The following is a 24,195-nucleotide window of genomic DNA, read 5'->3' as shown; positions in this document are numbered from 1 at the left end:
TAATGCAAACTTTCCATCTTAGACAGATCCTTAGTTTCCAGAATTGCATTTATGCAGCTTGGTTTTCTTATTCATGGCATAGAACTCAGTCTAGGACCAATTCTGTAACTAAACCACCATAGCAATTCTCAGACTAATGATTCTTAGAAGAACACTGATGCACGTCACAGATATTCAAATGGAGAGTATTGAGATGCTTTTTGAAACTGCTCCTAGTCCCTTCTATTAGCCTTGGAGTTAATTCATGATGGAAGCTTAATAATGAGCTCTATCAGGATTATGACATTCAATTCATAGAAGTTCATGTTTACATATGCTCACGTTTCAGGTAATTAGGAGAAAAACCCTACTTTGCTGGAGTTGGACAGCAGATTAGCATGGATCTACCTACAGAGTAACTATAAAAGTAAAATCAAACAGCTTGTGTGCTGACCTGGTATCATTTTTTAAAATTTTTTTATTTATTTATGATAGTCACAGAGAGAGAGAGAGAGGCAGAGACATAGGCAGAGGGAGAAGCAGACTCCATGCACCAGGAGCCCGATGTGGGATTCGATCCTGGGTCTCCAGGATCGTGCCCTGGGCCAAAGGCAGGCGCCAAACTGCTGCGCCACCCAGGGATCCCACCTGGTATCATTTTTACAGGCTTTTAATTGCTCCCTCTCTGAGTTATAAAAGACATAGGCTGAACACAGCTCCGATTTCAGTGACACTTAGAAGGATTAACAACCACATATGTGATGACAGTGTTACAGGAAAGCAAATCTGCATCAGACAGAGCAACATTTATGGGGCTTACAGGTAATTGCCATAAAACTGTAAAAGGCTGCACAGTTGCAGGGAAAATGTGGTGTCCTGGAGACCAGGCCTCCAGCTTTAGTTCTAACACTGACAGTTTGACAACTGTGCCTCCATTTCTCCATTTAGAAGATGGAAGAGAGAAGAATAGTTGCCTTGGCATTTGCCTCCCAGAAACATATGTAATTTGGTGAAACAATACAGGAAAAAGTACTCAATTATAGCGAGTTTAACTGTTCTTCTTCGATTCAATAATTTAAAGTCAAACTGAAAAAGATTTTAAGCAGCACATTTTCAAAAGAATCTACTTAGTAAAAATTGCCCAACATACAGCACAGTTGTAAAATACTGTATATCCATGGCTCCACTGGAGGTAAAGGACAGAAACACTAAGGAAAACAGCATATGGTCAGGAAAATCTGGAGCCTTGTTTCCAGGGATTACTTATGCTACAAATTCTACAATATTTGGCATATACTTTTGACTGAAATATTGTGTTATGTTTCAAATTAGATTTTATCAGTTTCCACCTTGGGAAATAAATCAAGAGTTTGGTTATTAAAAAGTAATACATTTTTAAAAATAATCATGTTATGAAATGTAAAAGTAAATAGCTCAAATAACAAAATAGTCTATTTTTTTTTAATTTGATGCTCACTTATGGCTTTTCTTTCTCTCCTTCAGTGTGAACACTCACTAGTGAGCAAAGAGTTGTGTGGGTTGAACCACAGGATATTGACTAATGGCTATTTTACATGATTCAACTGATGTTGAATGTAAAGATTGAAAGGAACTGGTGAATAGACCTCTAGCACCTTAGATTGTAGAAGTCAAATAAAGGACAGCGTGGAACCCTAGAGTTCATTTCAATCTAGATCTTCTCATACATTGAAATATATCAAAGATGTGATGGTGTTTGTCAATACTGAGCTGAGGGTTGCTGGAATGGCCAACAGACTATCTAATCTCTCTTTCCTTAACATATTTCATCCTACATAAAAACATATAAACAGTTACATTGAATTAACTACTGGAGTAATCAAGAACGGTAGATCCATGTAGGTGAGTTTCCTGTATGACCTTTGGTTAATCTATGCTCTATCTTCTAACACTGCAGGGTCAGCCTCACTGAGGTCTGGTGGCCCAACCATCCAAGGACTGAATTAAGTGAAATTGTATTTCTTGTATTGAAATTCCAATAAACCATTTGAGCCCAACAATCTTACCTGCTGGTTTGATCTGACATCACTGAAATTCATTTTTTTCCCCAAGTCTAGAATCACTGCATTCTTAGTTTCACGAATGTAATCATCATTCACTGGTTGGGGAGACTTTGTGTTTTTCTTCATTAGTCCCTGGGATGGCCTGTAAAATAAAGTCACAGCTGACACACCCATGAAAAGCCCTTGCCAGTACCCGAAAGCCTAGGAATCAGGGTGGCTGAAATGGCAGTCAGATACCAGGAGTCATCAGGCACTTAGGCCCCAACGTTGAGCACTGCACAGAGAATCTGTGTTTGTAGAGGGGTTTTCAGTATTTAAGTTATTGAAAATGATTTAAAGTAATCATGCCCTTTGCTCTAAAGTGTTCAAAATCCGTTTAGTGTCTATGAGGGTTATCTAGGAATCCACTCAATGAGAGTCCTGTCCCAGATGAAGCTATTCTAGGCATAGGTCCTTTCTTAAGTGACATCTTTTACTTCAGAGATCTTAATGACACTTACACAGATGGTGCACTTCTGGGCAGCCCCATGGCATTAGTGGGCGGGATGGCAGGGAGAGAAGGCAGGACTGAGCTGAGGAAAGCCACCGGGTTCTGAATCCGGCTGGTAGGAGAGACTGGAGCTGGGGAAACACAGCGAGGCTGAAACTGGTTTCCACTGGAGACAGCAAATGTGAGTGGTGGTTGTGCTGGCTCTATGGGAGCCGGAGGGGGTGGCTCGCTTTGGATGGACGCTCCTCCCAAAGATTTGGTTTGCATGGAGGGGTGAGAAAGTAAGAGGCTCTCTTTGCTCACTGTCCTCTGAATGGTTTGAGGTGTGCCGCTCAGGGTGAACACTGGAGAGCTGGAAGGGGACGCGCTTGCTGCTGCTGCGGTGGCACTTGGAGAAGGGAAGAAATGCTTGGGCCGGGCCAGGCTGAATGTCTGTGCCGGTGGGGCCTTCACCTGCTTGCCGGACGCTGTCACCGCCGGGGAAGCAGTGGAGTTCAAAACGCTCATGTGGAAAGGAAACTCCTTAGGAGATGAAGGAGACGGGTTTTGCAACTGCTGTTGTTCCAGTAAGACTTGGTTGTGAAGCTGTTGCAGCTGACTGGAATCACTGCACACGAGAGTGGGGAGAGAAAGAAGGGAAATCTGTCACCCTTGACCTCACTCATCAGAAAATGTGTAGGGGCACCTGGGTGCCACCTGGCTCAGTGGTTGAGCGTCTACCTTCCACTCAGGGCATGATCCCGGAGTCCTGGGATCGAGTCCTGCATAGGGCTCCCCATAGGGAACCTGCTTCTCCATCTGCCTCTGCCTCTGTCTCTGCCTCTGTGTCTCTCATGAATAAATAAATAAAATCTTAAAAATAAAATGTGTATACAGGCTATTTATAACTTTATGCTGACTCAGAACACACAACCAGAGTTGCCAGGAAGGAGCTCATCAATTCTTTGTGAGCTGTTTCTCCTTTCTAAATCTGTTTGTGAGGAAAAGGGGAAAAGCCCTCATAACGCACAGCTCCAAAAGGCATCGTTTACATTATATTCTTTGTGTTGTGACCCTACAACATGGCAGCCCAATTCTAGAGTGTTTATAAGTTAGGAAAAGAAATTGAAACAATGCTCCTCTGTTGGGAGTGCCTAAAGTTCTGGTAGGAGCAAACTGTATCTCAGCTTTGGGACAGAAGGCAGCGACATAAGTAACTGAGTGTGTTGTATTCTTCATTCTGCTTCAATTTATTTATTTATTTTAAAAAAGAGTTTAAAAAAGAGTTTCACCACTGAGTGGGGAGCCCGACACCAGGCTCAATCCTAGGACCCTGAGATTGAGATTTGAGATCACAATCTGAGCTGAAGGCAGATGCTTAACCAACTAAGCCACCAGGTGCCCCCATTTTGCCTCATTTTAAAGCAAACCTTAATAAAGCTGCTGGATGTGTCTTGGTGTTTCTAATCCTCTCTCAACAACAAAGCATTATAGATAAGGTGATCATATGTCCCAATACATCCTCGAGTCTTGGTTTATGCCTGTTTTCCTGGCATAATTATTAATAATGCTCTTTTACTTTAAAAAATATCAGGGTTTGAATGGTAGATTATATGGCCACCCTAGTTAGAAACATTGCCTTACATGTGATGTGATGAGCGCTGGGTGTTACATGTTGGCAAATTGAATTTAAATTTCAAAAAATTTTTAAAAATTAAAAAAGAAAAGAAAAGAAAAGAAAAAAGAAAAGGAAAGAAAAGAAAAGAAAAGAAACATTGCCTTAGACTTTAATTGTTCCTAAGGGGAAAGAAGAAAAGCTGGAAGTACTTTTTTCTTTCGTAGGAAGCTGAGTTGCAGAAACATTATATGATTTGCCTACAATCTATTTATCTTAATAAAATGGTTAATTATTTTTTTTAAGATTTGTTTATTTATTTGAGAGAGAAAGAGCAAGCAACCACAGTGGGGAGGGGCAGAAGGAAGAAGGAGAGGGAGAGGAGACTCCACTAAAGAGGGAGCAAGCCCGAGTGGAGGTTGAGCCAAAATCAAGTGTTGGACACTCAACCTAAGTGCCCCTGGTTAATTATTTCTTAAGAAAGAAAATGGAAAATGAAAATCTCTAAAAATCTTATACGCATAAAGTCATCAGGGCTGCTAAACTTTGCTGTTTAGAAGTATTTACCCTCAAATGAATAACAACAGGAAATTCCACAAGGAAGACTGGTGTTTCAAATCTACCACAGCTTTACATTCTTTGGAAACATAGATTGCTGCTGTAACATAGGTGATCTGCTGAACATGAGATCTATTAAAAATGAAAAGTTCAGTATTTTTATAGCATCAGGAAGGTCAACAACACCAGTGATAATAAAGTTGAATCAGGAGGTTCTCCAAACGTTGATTTTTCTGAATTCTTGGAGTTTAAGATCTTTTTCCTTTCTTTCAGTAACATTTCTGATACACAATATATGGAAAAGTAACTTCACAAACAGACCCTATTTGCTGTCAAATGGCTGCAATCATTCTACTCATCTATGAAAATTCTTGTTTTGAGTTAAACTAAGAATTCAGAAGTGTTAGCCACTTGGTATAGTAACTTTCTTATCTCTCTCTCCTTTTTAGAAGTTTTAAGCTGAGAGAATAAAGTGATATAATTAAAAATTAATTAAACCTTTTAGTTTCATCATAGAGGAAAGATTCAGCGACCAAGAGAAACAGAAATAACTTTGTTAGATTATCCTTAGAAAAATAAAAATATATACAATTAGTATTGTTTCTGTGTTAACTTAGTCAATAGAATGAAAATACAGAAATCTTTAGATTTTAATGGATTTCATATTTGTCAGGTCACATTCTGTGATTGCTATAGCCAGAAAATAATGCTATATGGTTTTCAGGACATCTCTGCATAGAGTAGTTTACATGAATGATTTTGCAGAAATGTTTTATTGTGCTTAGGGAAACAGAAAAAGTAGTATATGACAAGTAAGTAAGCTTAGAAAGATAAGGATGATAAAAGGGGGCAGGAAGTCATTTGGTATTGATTGATTCTTGTTTCCTTTAGTTCTCACTGAATAAAAACTAAGAACTAGCTTTTTACTTTAAGTAAGGCTTCCCAAGGCACATTAGCCCTTATCATCCAATGCAATACATTGGATTATAGAGGGTCACAAGTCTTAAACATAATGATATATGAGATACAGTGTCAAATTGTTTTGATTATCTGAGTTTCTGGAAGAATTCACTTGGAAATAATGTCTCTTTTTGTTTGAACAAGGTTGTTTTTTCCCCCTCTCATTTTATTAGTCTTGTTTCAGAAGGGATTTAAAACAGTTGTTTGGATTCTCTTATTCATTACATTGGGTGTCAATTCCATTACTCGACAAACTTTTATTGAATCTTCTGTGTTTACTTTGATAGGCTGTGTAGGAGATATGAATATGCATGAGATAGTACAAGCTATTCAGGACTCAAAAATCTTATTATACATACATATGACATAAATAACCACTGGTTATTTACAGATAACATGTGGAACTTATCTACTGCAATGAAAGAAGAAAGGAAGAGAAAATTAATTACAACGGCTACCAGTTCTAAAATCCTGAGTAACATCTCTAATTCAAAGTAACTGCCTATCATAAATTGTTATAAGCTCAGCTGCTCTTTTCTTGTTGTCATGAGGATATCTGAAATCAGGTTTATACCCAAGGTTTCTTTTATCAGTTTTCAAGTTGACATCATTACCCAGGCAGATTTATCATCTCTCTTGGGTTACCTGAATATATCTTGTCCATTGCCACACACATAATTTAAGCATAATGCTCAAGAATATGGTTTCTACAGACAGACAGACTTAGGTCCTAATCCTGGCTCTGCCACTCATTATCTGTGTGGCTTTGGGTAGCTTCTACACTTTTTCTGACCCAATTCCCTCATAAATAAAATAAGAATAACTAACGTCTCAACACTGTTGTGAAAATTGATAAATTGCCTACCACATATAAGTAATCAATAAATGGTGGCTCTTTTACTTTTTAGTTTCTAAACTACAAATATTAATTTCAAGATTTCTAAGAATGAAAATTAGAGTTTCCAAATTATAAGGATGCCTCTTGTGGTTTCTGAGATACAAAGTAATTTCTTAGGGATTTTGAACTGTTGAAATAAAACAGGCTTAATGATCAAACAACAAAACAAACTTGGGATCAAGTATCAAGTATTTTTGAAAGCAATTTTGGCAACAAAAATTTGGGGCAGTGTGTGCTGGAGCCCGTTCTGGACTGCTCTAGAGAGCCGACTGTGCACATCTCATTCCAATTCCCAGTTAATGACCTTTCTTTAACAGCTTGAAATAGAACACGGTGGGAGAAAATTGGCAAATGCTATGGGCTTCCCCGTCTCCACCCGTTGTTAAAACATCTGCCAGCACATCACTGATTAGGATAACTAATTCTGAGTAAACATGTCTCTGCACTTGGCTTTTAGCTGTGGTTTTAACAGTGGCTACCATGCTGGCTACACACTAGAATCACCCACAGAGCGTAAAAGACAAACAAACCTCAATAATTGAGGTTTGTTTGCTCAGAGAGTCAGTTGGCCCGGGAAAACATCCAGGCTTAGTTATTACTATCTTTTAAAAAGTAGGTCAGTGGTTCTTAAACTTTAGTGAGCCTCAGAAGCCTCTGCAGGGCTGTTGAAATGCAGATTTTGTTCACCCAGCCCCACCCCTATTTCTGATTCAAGTCTGGAGTGGGACATGAGTCTGCATTTCTATCAAGCTCCCAGGGGATGCCCATGCTATGAATAGCAAGGCTCTAGGTGGTTTTCTCAGGCATCTGGGACTGAGAACCACTACTCTAAAGAAACACTTGTCCCCAAAACATAGGCTTTCCCAGTACATTCTGATTTTTGTCTGACATTTTCCTCACTTTAAATGTTAGTTATTGTTTTCTGTTGGGTGTGGAGGGGTGTTTGTATGGGGTGGGGTGGAATGATAAAGGGTTGTATCCCAGACTTTCCAACTTTAGACCAGTAGTTTCCAAAATGGCTGAATATTAAAATAATCTGTGGAAGGATTCTGATTTAGTTGGGATGGAAGGCATAAATATTTTTTTAAAAGCTCTACATTTTATTAGAGAATGTAGCTAGGATGAAGAATCACTGCTCTAGACAGCTTGAATTCAAGTTGAAAATCTCAAAGTCTGAATTATCTAGGCTTGGATGATACAATGTTTAAAAATGACAGTTTCTCTTTCTCTTGCAGTTTTAGGATCTGTAAGAACTATGTCTATTTTCTGTATAAATGGCAAATTGAAGGAACAAGCAGAAAATCGTATCCTCAAGATTATTCCTAGAGTCAATACATTTTAATGCAAAACCTAAAAGATTAAAACCAGTGAGGTCAAAACTAGTAAGAAAATGCTGTAGATGGGTCCCCAAAGGACTCGTGAGTGTATGTGTGCACATGTACAAATATATTTATTCCTCTACTAATACAAACCTATATACACACAATTAAGAGAAAACTTTAGGAAGGCAAAAAAAGATTAAAGAATTATATAGTGCAGAGGACTGGGATTTGTAGAGGGTGTCACTACATAATTTAGTAGCAAGAATTATTATATTCATTGAAAGTCTAATGTGGCAGTTACTGTTGGCTGACTGCTTAATTCTTCCATTTGTAAAAGACTTGATTTTATTCATGGAGGCAACATATGCAGCCAAAGACTACACTTCCTCGTCTCCTTTGCAGTTAGTATACCATGTGACTAAGTTGAGTCACAAGCACAAGATTTTTGGGTAAGACCTAAGAAGACTCCCTAAAAGGAGTCTGACATCAGACCACTATCAGCCATCCTGACCACTATCAGCCATGCTGACCACGAGGGGACCTGGAGAAGAAGCCAATACTGAAGGTGGCAGAGCAGAAAGACAGGAGACAAGGTTGTTAGTCCTGTGGAGCCACTATAACAGCCCCAGACTGCCTAATTCCTCTATTTTTATTTATTTATTTATTTATTTTTTATTTATTTATTTATTTATTTTTAAATATTTTATTTATTTATTCATGAGACAAACACACACAGAGAGAGAGAGAGAGAGAGAGAGAGGCAGAGACACAGGCAGAGAGAAGCAGGCTCCATGCAGGGAGCCTGATATGGGATTCGATCCTGGGTCTCCAGGATCAGGCCCTGGGTTGAAGGCAGGCGCTAAACCGCTGAGCCACCCAGGGATCCCCCTAATTCCTTTATTTAAGAGGAAAACCCTCATGTGTTTAACCCACCATTTGTCTGGGTTTTCTGCAACATGAAGCTAAACCTAATCCTAACTGACATTCCTAATAGTCCCTGGGTAATAGGAGGCCCTACAAAGAAAGAAGGCAGTTCCTGAAGAAATGGTTTTGGATTTCCTGTTCTCAAAACTCCCTTTTCTGATAAATGCTCCCACCCCTCACCCCATGGCCCTTCACAGTTCTGATTTAGTCCATTTGACTCTTCTTTCCTCCACACATAAATCCTCTGTACCTGCCCAGGCTGCCCAACTGGTATTTGGAATTGAGCTCCTATGAATGATTTAATTAGCAGTAGAACTTGACACAAATCATAGAATGGGACAGGCCATGATGGACCAGGTGTGAACTGATGAGTCTTCTAAGGGGGAGGAGCCGAGAGGATATGCAAAGAAGAAGGAGGTGCTCAAGGCAGAGAATTGAGTGGTGGACAGGCTTGGGTTATCCTTCTCTAGGCAGGGCATGGCTGCCTTTTGGTCCACATTCCTGCCTATTTCCCTACAATAATTTCTTCCCTCTTTTTACTTTAGTAGATTTCTACTAAAGTAAGACCAGCAGAACTTTCAGGGGACAGAGACATTTTTGGACGTGGTTTTCCAAGAGGCATGTTTTTAATTATGTGCCCAGGATTTTGTCTTATGTGGTAGTGAGAAGAATATAAAACTAAACGACATGACTTGCTTCCAATGAACATCTTGTGTTCTGCACTGAGAAACACATGATGGGAGTACTGTTACTATAGATTTTAATGTTGACATTTAAAGGTTTATGTGATTATAAATATAATTTTTCATAATTTTGACGTGCGGATCAAACAGAACAGTAGTAGTATCATGTTCTGTGTTTGCATTATTAGGGATGAACATTAAACATTGCATCTAATGGAGGCTCTCTAGCGGGTTAGGGTGACACCACATCAGGCCCCAAAGTGAGTCTGAAAATTTTGACTCCCCATTCTTTCATCCCCATTATATTATACAAAACCTACTGTGGCTACTATAGTCTATCTAGCAATAGCAAAAAATAGTCGAAAAAGTACTAAATATCTCTTCCACCATGACTACAAAAGCTTCACTTAAAGCACAAATTAGAAGCATAAAAATAAAATTACAGACTATATGGATTATTAGATGCAAGAAAGGGTTTTATAAGAAGAGTGTAGAAGTGCTTCAGCTGGAGCCTCTAATGTTAGACAAACATCTTTATCAGCTAGTTTAGGGCAGCTGATATAAATATTCAGAGGTAGAATATTTAACAGTAAGGATGGTAGTGATAGTATATTAGCATCGATGTAAGGATTTATGGTTTGCAAAGCATTTAAATTGTATTTTCTCATTCTGTAATTCACTTTTTTAGCTCCCCCCCTTTTTAAAATAGGCTTCATGCCCTGCATGGAGGCTGATGCAGGGCTTGAACCCACAACCCTGAGATCAAGACCTGGATGCTTAACCAACTGAACCACCCAGGTGTCCCATTCAGGCACATTACTTTTAAGGGCAGATTCAGTGAAGCTCACGGGTACCCTTGGTCATCCATTCTAATTTTTACTTACAGTTTGGGTTTGGCCAGAACTGGAGGGGGTTCTTTGACAGGTGACGAAGGCTCAGGGATTTTTGCTGCCTGTCCATTGAATCTCTCCGGGAAAGAATCAGGCCTGGTCTGGCTGGTGGTCACCATGCCACCCTCAGAAGAAGCTTCACTTCCTTTGTCATCTTCAGGCAGGTTGAAGTGCACACGGAGCCCAATCCTTGAACTGGACCGGGGCTCATTGTGGTTCACCAGAACTCCTTCGAGTTTGGGTTTAGGTGGTTGTTCCACAGAAGGAGGCTCTGGGTTGGGTGGGGATGGTTGTTGCTCAATAACAGCCAGGTTGGTGGTGGAATTGGCTGAGTGAAGAGACCCATTATTTCTGAGGTCTTCATTTCCTGAAAGGACAACAATAGGACCTGAGCTGTTAGCCTTATTCAAGAAGATCCAGAGAAGATTATAACTGTGAGCTGGGGCATGTATCCAAATCAGATGAGTATGCTGATGGGAGAATATTTGTCAAAAACTGTAACCATAATCTGGGGCATTAAAGAATGATGAGGATAAAAAAAAAAACAACCAAAAAACCAAAAAACAAAACAAAAAAACCCCCACTAAACTAAAAATCTAAGTACCATTTTGGAAAGAATATGAGAAATTTATAAAAGACCAAGGATATGTTTTCTTAGGGAATATAATAGATAACAGCAGGATAATGGGTGATGGTGGTGGTCATAAACATAATAAGAAATTGAAAATTGGATATTGTTCCCTAGTCTAAACTGTTCTGGGCTTTCAGGCACCCTTACCTCTTTTTTTTTTAAAGATTTTATTTATTTATTCATGAAAGACACAGAGAGAGAGTCAGAGACACAGGCAGAGGGAGAAGCAGGCTCCACGCAGGGAGCCTAATGCGGGACTCGATCCCGAGTCTCCAGGATCACATCCTGGGCTGAAGGTGGTGCCAAACCGCTGAGCCACCCGGGCTGCCCCGAACCCTTACCTCTTACATCAAGCTGGGCAATGCTTGATACTGTGCCGTATTTGTTGCTTGCAGTACATGTGAAGCACCCAGAATCTTCTGCAAACACCTCAGCAATGACCAAAGTACAAATCTCCTCTAAATATCAGTATAACAGAATGGTTACTGACTTAAATTGGGAAATGAAATTAAAAAATTTACTGATATCAGACGATGATTCTACAAAAGTCAATATAAGAAGTTGATTCTATTAGTTGATTGAAAATACTTAGTCCAAACAATTATCTGATTGGATTGACTGATGAATAGGCTAAATGAATCAAAGAATGTAGAACAGAAAACTCCACATTGACTATTGACAAGAGGATTTTACAATAATATTATATCTTAATATATTGTGAATTCCCAGATTATTTTGTTTTTATGTCAGCAATCCAGATGACAAAAATAGAACTGAGAAACAGTAAACTTACAATTCACAAAAACAAGTTAGGAGTTTAAGCAAAAGGAGATTTGTGCAAAATAAAAGGATTAATAAAATATTTTTAAGTCTAGGTCTCTCATTATGTCCATGGGGAACTTTTGCGCTGAGGTAATTTTAAATGAAGGCCACAATTTAAAACTGGGCAAGAAATATTGATTCTCAGATTGAACCACATGATTAATCCCTAAAATTATTATAGTTAGATACTCCTTAACAGCTAAGGAAGAGAAGTATAGAACAGTAGAATAAACTATCAATTATCACTCAGTGGACCTGACACTAAAAACAAAGTTAACAAAAGCATAGTTGGATTAGGAGGGACTTGGTATCTCACTGCTTTCATTATAACTGAATTGAATTAGTTGCCCAGCTTCTGGGAAGACTGGACAGGCAGCCACGGCAGGTGGTGTTGAGTACCTGCTCCATAGCTCTTCATCCTCCTTCCTCCTTCCTAATAGAATTCTCATTTTGTCCACCCTCCTTGGGGGGGATCACATTCTTCAAAGCAACTTGGCATCTCCCAGTCTCAGGTGGTGAATCATGATTGGTCATGCTAAGCTCTATTTTTGTGAAGTGATGGCATGCACCACACAATTTCAGTCAATGAAATAGGAGGGAAAGTCTCTTGGGGAGATCATGAGAAAGTTTTCCTTGCTCTTTGAAGAGAATAAAAGAGTTTCGTTCCCTAATTTTGCCTCTGCACTGTTCTGTCTGCATGCAAGACTCAGAACTGTGGCAACTGTCTTGGGTAGATGGGTAATACAAGCCTAAGCCTGAAGACAGTGGAATGGGAAATGAAAAAAAGGCTTGCCTCCCAATGATCGTAGACATACTAAATCATCTAATCTCAAGACAGTTCTCAGGACATCTTGCTATGTGAGAAAATACACTTCCCTAATGCTTAAGCCACTTTTAGTTAGGTCTTCTTCACTTGCTGCCAAGTATCCTAAATGATGGAGAAGCAAAGTTTGGTTTTGGTGCCTCTCTGTACTTTTTCTGAGCCATTGGTCTTCCTTCTCTCTGTTCTCTCTGTTCCCCTTCCCAAACATTTCTACTCTCAGCTTTCAACAGCCACTTTTAGAAAATGATCTGATTAATTTATTCCCACTACATTGTACCTGCCAGATAAAGTATTCTGTCTCCAAAGAGTATTTGCATATACAAGATGGAGGAAGAACTCCCTGGCTAAGAAATTTTAGATCATGGAGCTGGGAAAGGCAGCACTTGTTTTGGGAAGGGACCCCTTTTGGGTGACTCTGAAAGGATTTTGTGTATGAAATTGCCTATTGAAAAGCCTGGTCTGGACAAAAGTGTCAAAATGTGAAATATTTTAAAGGGGAAAAACACCACTCCACTATAAGCAATGCAAGAATAAGACTGCTCTGTTCTTTTCTACGTATCCTCAAGGCCCTAGTGTAGGGCTATGCGATATGGATGTTCCATGTCTATTTCTGGAATGCTTTTCCATTCAGTTCTCAGAAGAAAGAATTATAATAATAAAACCCCAAACCATCATTCTTACTCAGGGGTACAAATACAATCTAATTTCCCAGGTTGATCACAGAGAACGCTTTCAGATGTTTACGCTGTGGCTTTTGAGTAACTTGTATTTTCTAGAGGTAAGAGCTTCACCTACTGTCACTCCCATGTCATCTGGTGTCTTCCCAACCAAATCTAATAACAACATGGACGTTTTATTGATTCTGCAAAGTTCAAAATCTGATGTCTTAAGATACATAAGCTAGGGAATTAGAATTGATCTAGCGTCATGGAAATTGCTCTGCCAAGTTTTGGGAGGTCAGGTGTAGGGGCCAAAAAGAGAGAGAAAATATTCCAAAGAAACATCACTTACAAACCGAGAACTAACTGCATTCATATTCAGTATGAAATATAAATTTCACATTTGCATGTGCTCCCCTCCTTTCCTTCTCCTACAATAATAGCTAGAGTTGGTTGGAATCTTGTTTCTAAAACCTTATTTTTCACTTTTTCTTGACACCAGTGTAACTTCAATATGTTTTATTATTTATATACTATCTATATAATCACTGATTTATATATATTATATACAACCACTGATCACATGCCAACAAAGTTAAAATAATCTTTACCTGGTTCTGCCATGGATCGAGGTTCTAAAAGAAAAAAAAAAGAAAGCTTCAAGCATTTATCTTACCAAGAGGTTATATTTTCATCAGAAGCTTCCTATAGAATTTCAATGTCTTGTATACTCATGCGTGATTTAATAAGATTAGTTCTGTAAGTGTGGAAGTAAAGCACCAATGACCTCGACAGGGACAGGACAGTTGTCACAGAAGGGTAGCAAGAGAGCTGTTAACCAAATGTTGCCACATCTTGGGACATACCTGACTTCCACTTGGGACATTTAAAGCCTTACTTAGGTAAGGAAAAGTTACTGGGTTAGGGATTCAGGAACCTTTTTTTTTTTTTTTTTTTTTTACTGGTACCCATTCAGCTTCACCTGAAACAAAGTTTGTGAAGATTAAGAGCTCATTTTCAGCTTTGGATTCTCACATCCTAATAAAATGTACACTATTATCTCCTGCTCTGAGGTTTCCAATATTAAGAGCCTCAGGACAGAGAACAAGAGAGCAGGTTCTTTATCTTAAAATTCTTTGGCATCCTGAAAGTGCCAGCACGGTACTGAATATAGGTGTTCAATTACAGGCATTCATAAGAGTTGGACTTCGTTACAATCTTTCAAACTGGTAGTTTTTTTTTCTCAGTTTAAATGGCATTCAGATTATATTATTGTTGCTGCTACTGTTGTTAAATATGAGAGCAGTTTGACTCATATATCAGTGACAGGCAGAGACAAATTAACAAAAAAGTAAACAAATTACAATGTATTTTATAACCAAAATGGGTCAAGGTGAAAGAAGTACATGATAAGAGAAAGAAGAGACCACTTGGATATATAAATAATTCTTACAGTAAAAAAGAACAAAACTTCAATATGAAAATGAGCAAAGGATATGATCAGGTAATTTAAAAATAAAGAAATACAAAGATCCAATAAACATGAGAAAAAGCTCCACCCCACATCTAATTAGTGAAGTATAGATTGAAACAAGTGTTCCCATTTGCGGTCTATAAAATTAGTGAAGATTAAAAAACTTTAATACCCATTGTTAATGAAGGTATGAGACAAATGGCATTCGCATATATTGCTGGTTGTAGTAGAATAAAGCTAGAACATTCATTTGGGATAGACCTGATTTATTCCTGGGATCTCTTTGTAATTATTAATAGCAGTCTCTTTCACTCTGAAAGTGTCCCAGATTGGATGATCAATTATGTGATTATCCTCAATTTAGCTCAATCCTTTGGGCTGGCATTTGGCAATACCTATTGAAAGCCTAAAACAGGGTGGATTTATAGTAGCAATTCTAGTACTCTTTATTCTATTTTTTTAAGATTTTATTTTTAAGTAATCTCTACACTCAACATGGGGCTTGAATCCACAACCTTGAGATCAAGAGTCACATACTCTACTGACTAAGCCAATCAGGCACTCTACTGACTAAGCCAATCAGGTACTCTAGTCTATAGATACAAATAATTTTTCTTTTAAATGCATTGAAGCAGTTTACAAAATAAAAGAATTTGCAAACAGTCTAAGTATTCAACAACAGATTAAGTAAATATAAAATTGATTGTGTCGATTTGTTTTTAAAGTATATTTATTAACATGAAAAGGTGTTCATGAAATGTTGAGTGAAAGAAATCAATTTACAAAAAAGTGTATGATTTATTTTTATTTTTGTAAAACACATGCATGGAGAAACTTTTGGAGAATAGACGACATAATATTAATAGGGTCTAGTTTGGAGGATTATGATTACAAGTAGTTCTTCTTTTATTCTCTTAATTATATTTTAAATTAGTTGTTAAAAAGTTATAGAAATGAACGACTACAATACATTTATAAAAATTAACTATCAGGAAAATAATTTTAAGGTATCAACTTACTTTTCTGTAAAATTCTAAAATCTGGAGAATCTTCTATCAAGGTCCCTTCTCTATACCACTCAACTTTAGGAGATGGAGCTCCTTTTACTCTGCATTCAAAGACAACCAGCTGACCTTCAGAGGCTGATAAATTTTGTAACATCTGTAATGAGAAGAATATTGTTAGAGCTAAAAACTATACATTTTTGGAATCTAGTCCCAGTGCTAAATTTTAGAAAAAGATACTATCACCTTCGTATCTGGATTTTCTCCAAATCTACATCTCCAGCAGTTTTAATTCTGTGGATATTCATCAAGTCTATTTTTGAAGATAGAATCATCTGAGCCCATATGAAGCTTTTCCCTCACTATCCTTTATCCTCTTCCTTTTCCTCTCTGTTGCAGTGCCAGACAACTTTATTAAATACTTGGTGACACATTTTGAGGGTTTGGAAAAATGCTAACTTTTGATAAAGTACTTCTGCTCTTTTTTTTTTTTTTTTTTAAGATTGTATCTATTCATGAGAGACACGGTGAGAGAGGCAAAGACATAGACAGAGGGAGAAGCAGGCTCCTCACAGGAAGTCTGATGTGGGACTCAATCCCTGAACCTAGGATCACGCCCTGAGCCAAAGGCAGACGCTCAATTGCTGAGCCACCCAGGCGTCCCTAAGTACTTCTGTTCTTAAATGCCCAAGGGGAGTTTGGTTTCCAGAAATAATAACAATTTAAGAAATCTGCAGGAGTATCTACTAGGTGTAGTCAACATGGTGGTAATGTATCTTTCCACACAAGAATGTCACCGTTCATGAGGTATAACATCTCTGTGGCTCAAATAACTGATTCTATTTTCCTGGGTTTGTCTTATTTACATACTGTAGTCCTGGAAATTGATTTTTGTTATCTTGTTTTCCTTATGTGTTCTTTACAGTATAGCTGCTTCAATGATCTGTTGAGGTATATAAACAATGACAATCTCTATAAAATCATAGTCACAAGTGGAATCTTATGTCATGGCAAAATATGAAAGCATTGTTAAATGCTTTTCCATACATCCATGGAAAAAAGGTTTACAAAAGCACTTTGGTTTTTTGTTTGTTTGTCAGAAGTAGGCTCTACACCCAGAACAGAGCCCAATGTGGGGCTTGAACTCACATCTCTGAGATCAGGATCTAAGATGAGATCAAGAGTCAGACGCTTAACCAACTGAACCACCCAGATACCCCAACAAAGCCACTTTGAACTGTAGCATATGAATATATTCTATAATAGACTCTCCTGAAGAATGGCACTCAAAGTTTCCATTCATAACCAGTCTTTCACTCATGATTTGTGAGCTTAAAGTCACACATTCTTTTGTGTAGTTGGTACTTTATTTGCACTGAGAGAGAGAGAGTGAGCACAAGAGTGCACAGTTGGAGGGAAAGGGGAGAGAGAGACTCTCTCAAGCAGATTTCAAGCTAAGAGCTGAGTCTGAGGCAGGGCTCAATCCCATGACCCTGAGATCATGACCTGAGCTGAAACCAAGAGTCTGATGCTTAACTGACTGAGCTGCCCAGGTACCCCTGGTGCTTCATTTGATTATTAAATTCTTCTTTGGCATGTCTTTGGGCATATTATTAGTTTTTTTTCATCTTATTATTTTTAGTGTTGGTGCAAACATTATAAACATGGAATGATTATGATTAACTTCCTCCACAAGGTCTGTTAGCTGCAAGGCTTTCTACTATTAGTATTTGGGGGTCTGCATAAAGAAAATATTGGCTCCTTCATCAGAGAAGGGGAAAGCTGGCATTTAGTTATTTTTTTGCTTTTGTCATTCACTGTTATAAATATTCTGTGATTATTTATAGTTATTTTAAGAACAATTTATGATAGTTTGTGCATGGCATGGCCTCATCATATTTATGACATTTGTCTAAGGAATATATAAGGGTGGGGATGACTACACAGCTTTAGCTATATATAGTGGATGACTTTTACCTCAGAGGTATGTAAGTTGATATTGTGAAAGCCAGGGGGCACTATAGTTCAACATTAGTGTTTTTTTTGTTTGTTTGTTTTTTGTTTTTTGTTTTTTTTGCACTCCCAAATTTGCTGAAGTAATTCAAGATGAGATTTGCACAGAGGGGTCTCTGAACTGATAAGGAACTATTGATAACAACAATTACAAAAAACCCACACAAGGGCAGCCCGGGTGGCTCAGTGGTTTGGCGCCACCTTCGGCCCAGGGCCTGATCCTGGAGACCTGGAATGGAGTCCCACGTGAGGCTCCCTGCATGGAGCCTGCTTCTCCCTCTGCCTGTGTCTCTCTCTCTCTCTCTCTCTCTCATGAATAAATAAATAAAATCTTAAAAAAAAAATCCCACCTTGTTATTCTTTGTCCACCCCAAACAACAACTTCTAGTGACAAGAAAAGAATGTTCTTAGTAAGCAGGGAACGTCAAGGAGTCTTGGGTGCTCCTGGCATCCAAGCGAATTCTGTGCTAAAGCGGCAGCTTTAAGGGCTAGTAAAAATTTTAATGGCAGTCAGACATTTCCCTGGGATTCATACAAAATAGAGTTTCATTCCTGAGGCAAACAAATTAGAAAAATAGACCAAGAAAAAAAAATGTTGATGGGGGCAGAAGGGATTGAATAAATTAAATATGACATATTTTTTAAGTGAATGTAAGAAGAATGAGGTCAGTCTACATGTTCTGACATGGCTTGCAGTTCAGTTCAGATACATCAGCTAGTTCTCAATCCGTAAAGGTTACCCTAAAGCCTTGCTTGCAAGAGGATATCCATGAGAGACTATGTTGCTCGCAGTTGAGACCAACATTATTCATTTTGCAATTATTCATTTGACTTTGAAGGTCAAGACCTGTGTTCTATTTGAGAGTCCCGCCCAAATACCTCAGATACTTTAGTGTATATAATATGCCTGCTAAGTGTCTGTGATATGAGATGGAAACTCATTCCAGTTGATACGTTATCAATACTTAGTAAGAGAGGTGCCAAGGGTCATTTTATAAGCCACTTAGAAAAAGTTACTGAAAGTCATACTTTGAAGGATGATGATAGTTGTTACTGCTGAAAACTGTGCTTTTCTATAAAAGTCTCACGAGAAGGAGCTGACTCACACCAGGGTCCAAATCAATCAGACCATTTGAACACGGTGCAGATGGTGCCACGTTCAACACAGGAGTAGGTCTTAGGCTGTTATGAACAGCACAATATCTGCAGATCTGATCATAATCATCTGGACTTCACCGAAGATGAGTAAGATAAATGAAACACATTCCTCAACTAGCAAAGATTTAGTTAGTCTTAACTAGGAATTACAGATTTGGACTAAAGGAACTATAATGAAAGGTCTACAACCTCCTGAGGTAAACAGTATCCAAAGTGCAAATCTGTCTTGTGTGTCATCACCATACAGATCATCTGGGAAGACATTCTTTGTAGGTGACTTGACAGCACAGAGCCTCGAGAAGCATTTCTTCCACAGCCATTTGATATGGGACTTTTTTTCCCCTCTATGCCTCCTAAAGATACTCTGAAGCCACGAGGCAATGAAAGCAAAAATTCTTTAGTTAGCAGAAATGGAAGTTATTCACGACAGAATAAATATTACTATGTGTCTGCTTTGTGCCAAGCACTATGTCAGGTACTTTAAATATGAGTTGAAAGGACAGAGTTTGTATTTAGTAGATTCATACCCACAAATATAAAATAGGGATTACCCTGAGAAAACTCCCTTACTGGTTAAAAGATGTCAGCTACAAGGTTCATACTGTCATTTTACTTTTCTTTCTTCTTTCTTTCTTTCTTTCTTTCTTTCTTTCTTTCTTTCTTTCTTGAGAGGGGTGAGGGGGTAAGGGCAAAGCAGGAGGGAGAGAGGAAATCTTAAGTAGCTCTGCACCCAGCATGAGCCCAAGGAGCCCGAAGCCAGCTTGATCTCACAGCCAAAATCAAGAGTCAGAGGCTTAACTGACTCAACCACCCAGGTTCACCCCATTCATTCCTTTTTAAATCCAGTTAATATTTGTGCACCTTAAAAGAGATAGGCTGAAAGTAAATGTGTATAGTGCTTTAGGCTGCAGTTGGATCAAAGAAGTTTTTATGAATAAAGAACTGTTTGACTGAGGACCCTCAGGTGCCCAGAGCAACAGTTAACCCAGAAAAGTTTCTGGAATTGTTGGGTTGGGAATTGTTGGGTTGGGAAAGGGGGCCCACGTAATCTTTAGAAATCTGGATCCGGCCACTGGCCCAGTTATTTCAGGGTTTTCCTGTTTCTGCTATTATATAATGAAGTACTCTTCAAATTCTCACTTCCCCTGCCCCCTTGCACTCTTCAAATTACTGCTGAAGCAGCTGGAGCCAGAGCTGCTGCAGCCTTGAAAGCCGGCCAGGGCAGCTGCTGTTGGAGTGGGAGCAGCGATAGCAGGAAGATTCTAACCTAATTTGATCATCTACCTCCCTTCGCACTCAAGAAGTGTGAGAGCTGTTTTCTCCCCCATAAATAGAGTGAAAGTGCTTTTGATACTGTATAGAAGATGGAGGATAGTCTATTTCCATAAAATATTTTAAAATATAGATATCATCTATGAGTAGAGCAATGAACTAGCATACGGTAGTTCTTAAACTATCATTGTTTTGCTGGTCAACCCTCCTTTTCATTTTAACTTTCTTTAAAAAGAAGATAATACTAGTACTTCCTTATCACCAAAGGAGACACAAGGAGTTAAATAAGACTCTGCTCTCTAATTTTTGCTTTAGAAAAATGGCTCCTTGCCATTACTGGCAAAGAAATGCTTTGTTGGGCAGTATAGAAAATGAGTCATAGGGGTTGGAATGCCAGAAGTCCCTAAAGAAATAAATAAAGCAGGAACAATCCAAACAAACATTTGCATATGATCAGTTATCATGGCTCAGGCCATGTGATTAACAACATCAGTAGCCCTGACTCAGAAATTTTCTGACACTGGCAATAACTATGACCTCAGTTCTGCCCTCACTGGTGGAAACAAACACAAGCACACCGTTGCTGATAAGTCTCTCTGGAATCTGAGCCATAGCCTATCCTTGTGCCGGGTGTCTGAACGATTCTGATCCCATTTACGGAGGCAAAAGCACATATCCTGAGGGCTGAGAAAACCTATTCAGAGTTTGGGTCTTTGTACTAAGGACTATTTTCCTACTATGGATCTAATGTTTTTGGAGATTTATCTAACAAACAGTATACACAGATGGTTCCCGACTTAGGATAGCTCAACTTATGATTTTTCAACTTTATCAATGGTGCCAAAGTGATACCCATTCAGTAGAAATTGTATTTCAAATTTTGAGTTTTTTATCTTTTACTGGCCTAGCAATGTGTGGTATGATCCCCTCTTGTGATGATAGACAGGAGCAGTGAGTCACAGCTTCCAGTCAGCCACGCAGTCACAAAGGCATACAACCGATATACCATGCCAACCATTTTATACCCATACAACTTTTCTGTTTTTCACTTTCAGTACAGTATTCAACAAATGATATGAGATATGCAACACTTTATTATAACATAGGCTTTGTATAAGGTGATTTTGCCCATTTTGCAGGCTAATGTAAGTGTTCCGAGCATGTTTAAGGTAGAGTAGGCAAAGCTAGGTATATTAAATGCATTTGGACCTATGATATTTTCAAGTTATAATTAGTTTACCAGGATGTAACTAATGATTAATTCATTTTCCCATTTTTCTTTGTCAAAGCAAATATGAATCTGCCAATTAAAGTATCTAATTGCAAGGAGGTATTAGAATCATCACACAAAAGCAGCTAAACCTGTTCTTTTGACTAGCCCATGAAAATTATTATTATTTTTAATAAATTAATTTTTTATTGGTGTTCAATTTGCCAACATACAGAATAACACCCAGTGCTCATCCCGTCAAGTGCCCCCCTCAGTGCCCGTCACCCATTCACCCCCACCCCCCGCCCTCCTCCCCTTCCACCACCCCTAGTTCGTTTCCCAGAGTTAGGAGTCTTTATGTTCTGTCTCCCTTTCTGGTATTTCCCACACATTTCTTCTCCCTTCCCTTATATTCCCTTTCACTATTATTTATATTCCCCAAATGAATGAGAACATACACTGTCCTTCTCTGATTGACTTACTTCACTCAGCATAATACCCTCCAGTTCCATCCACGTTGAAGCAAATGGTGGGTATTTGTCATTTCTAATGGCTGAGTAATATTCCATTGTATATATAAACCACATCTTCTTTATCCATTCATCTTTCGATGGACACCGAGGCTCCTTCCACAGTTTGGCTATTGTGGACATTGCTGCTATAAACATTGGGGTGCAGGTGTCCTGGTGTTTCATTGCATCTGAATCTTTGAGGTAAATCTCCAACAGTGCAATTGCTGGCTCGTAGGGCAGGTCTATTTTTAACTCTTTGAGGAACCTCCACACAGTTTTCCAGAGTGGCTGCACCAGTTCACATTCCCACCAACAGTGTAAGAGGGTTCCCTTTTCTCCACATCCTCTCCAACATTTGTGGTTTCCTGCCTTGTTAATTTTCCCCATTCTCACTGGTGTGAGGTGGTATCTCATTGTGGTTTTGATTTGTATTTCCCTGATGGCAAGTGATGCAGAGCATTTTCTCATGTGCATGTTGGCCATGTCTATGTCTTCCTCTGTGAGATTTCTCTTCATGTCTTTTGCCCATTTCATGATTGGATTGTTTGTTTCTTTGGTGTTGAGTTTAATAAGTTCTTTATAGATCTTGGAAACTAGCCCTTTATCTGATATGTCATTTGCAAATATCTTCTCCCATTCTGTAGGTTGTCTTTTAGTTTTGTTGACTGTATCCTTTGCTGTGTAAAAGCTTGTTATCTTGATGAAGTCCCAATAGTTCATTTTTGCTTTTGTTTCTTTTGCCTTCGTGGATGTATCTTGCAAGAAGTTACTGTGGCCGAGTTCAGAAAGGGTGTTGCCTGTGTTCTCCTCTAGGATTTTGATGGAATCTTGTCTCACATTTAGATCTTTCATCCATTTTGAGTTTATCTTTGTATATGGTGAAAGAGAGTGGTCTAGTTTCATTCTTCTGCATGTGGATGTCCAATTTTCCCAGCACCATTTATTGAAGAGACTGTCTTTCTTCCAATGGATAGTCTTTCCTCCTTTATCGAATATTAGTTGCCCATAAAGTTCAGGGTCCACTTCTGGATTCTCTATTCTGTTCCACTGATCTATGTGTCTGTTTTTGTGCCAGTACCACACTGTCTTGATGACCACAGCTTTGTAGTACAACCTGAAATCTGGCATTGTGATGCCCCCAGATATGGTTTTCTTTTTTAAAATTCCCCTGGCTATTCGGGGTCTTTTCTGATTCCACACAAATCTTAAAATAAATAAAGTCCATGGTATTTTGATAGGGATTGCATTAAACGTGTAAATTGCCCTGGGTAACATTGACATTTTCACAATATTAATTCTTCCAATCCATGAGCATGGAATATTTTTCCATCTCTTTGTGTCTTCCTCAATTTCTTTCAGAAGTGTTCTATAGTTTTTAGGGTATAGATCCTTAACCTCTTTGGTTAGGTTTAGTCCTAGGTATCTTATGCTTTTGGGTGCAATTGTAAATGGGATTGACTCCTTAATTTCTCTTTCTTCAGTCTCATTGTTAGTGTATAGAAATGCCACTGACTTCTGGGCATTGATTTTGTATCCTGTCACGCTACCAAATTGCTGTATGAGTTCTAGCAATCTTGGGGTGGAGGCTTTTGGGTTTTCTATGTAGAGTATCATGTCATCGACGAAGAGGGAGAGTTTGACTTCTTCTTTGCCAATTTGAATGCCTTTAATGTCTTTTTGTTGTCTGATTGCTGAGGCTAGGACTTCCAGTACTATGTTGAATAGCAGTGGTGAGAGTGGACATCCCTGTCTTGTTCCTGATCTTAGGGGAAAGGCTCCCAGTGCTTCCCCATTGAGAATGATATTTGCTGTGTAGCCCATGAAAATTAAATGTAAAAAGTAAGCACTAAAGTCCTATTGGATTTATTGGAATAATAAAAAGAGCTTTGGACCTATTATTTCCTTCATGGACTTCTATCTAGCTATTAGAGCCTTTGAGGTGCTTGGAAGGGACACAAAAGCAAATGGCTTTATTAGTGGCTATATGTACAAAAGTTATGCACTGGGGATGCAGATGCAGGGAAGACAGAATACCTGGGAAGCTTTGAAAGTGAGTAGAAGGAGACAAGGACACTTGTCTGGTGTCTGGCTGAGCAGGTGGTGGTGAGGAAGAGGAGAGAGGAGATTTCAGCTGGGACTGGGTATAAATTATTTTATAGTTTAGTTGCCTTGAAGAGTCAGCACTGTCGTTAGGGTGTGACAAAAGGGCATGAAAAATTAAAATATTCTGATTCAGGGCACCTGGGTAGCTCAGTAGAGTAAGCATCTGCCTTTGGC

At 38.7% G+C, this 24,195-nt stretch overlaps 1 protein-coding gene across 5 annotated transcripts in view; it reads right to left on the bottom strand.

Annotated features, from left to right (window-relative positions):
* The window catches only part of MYPN (myopalladin), a 110,074-nt gene that overhangs the window by 28,762 nt on the left and 57,117 nt on the right, over window positions 1-24,195 (bottom strand). For all 5 annotated transcript variants that reach the window (XM_025434502.3, XM_035715365.2, XM_035715364.2 and 2 more), the window contains 6 exons: window positions 15,769-15,910; window positions 13,887-13,910; window positions 11,313-11,429; window positions 10,335-10,707; window positions 2,522-3,118; window positions 2,025-2,163 (listed from right to left, as the gene is read on the bottom strand). In XM_025434502.3, coding sequence (XP_025290287.1) covers window positions 2,025-2,163; window positions 2,522-3,118; window positions 10,335-10,707; window positions 11,313-11,429; window positions 13,887-13,910; window positions 15,769-15,910 — 1,392 coding nt within the window. The remainder of the gene's footprint in view (window positions 1-2,024; window positions 2,164-2,521; window positions 3,119-10,334; window positions 10,708-11,312; window positions 11,430-13,886; window positions 13,911-15,768; window positions 15,911-24,195) is intronic.

Source organism: Canis lupus, chromosome 4, assembly GCF_003254725.2.
Source record: "Canis lupus dingo isolate Sandy chromosome 4, ASM325472v2, whole genome shotgun sequence".
NCBI classification, from domain to species: domain Eukaryota; kingdom Metazoa; phylum Chordata; class Mammalia; order Carnivora; family Canidae; genus Canis; species Canis lupus.
The sequence above is the reverse complement of the archived record's forward strand: the minus strand, read 5'-3'. Positions and strand labels throughout refer to the sequence as shown.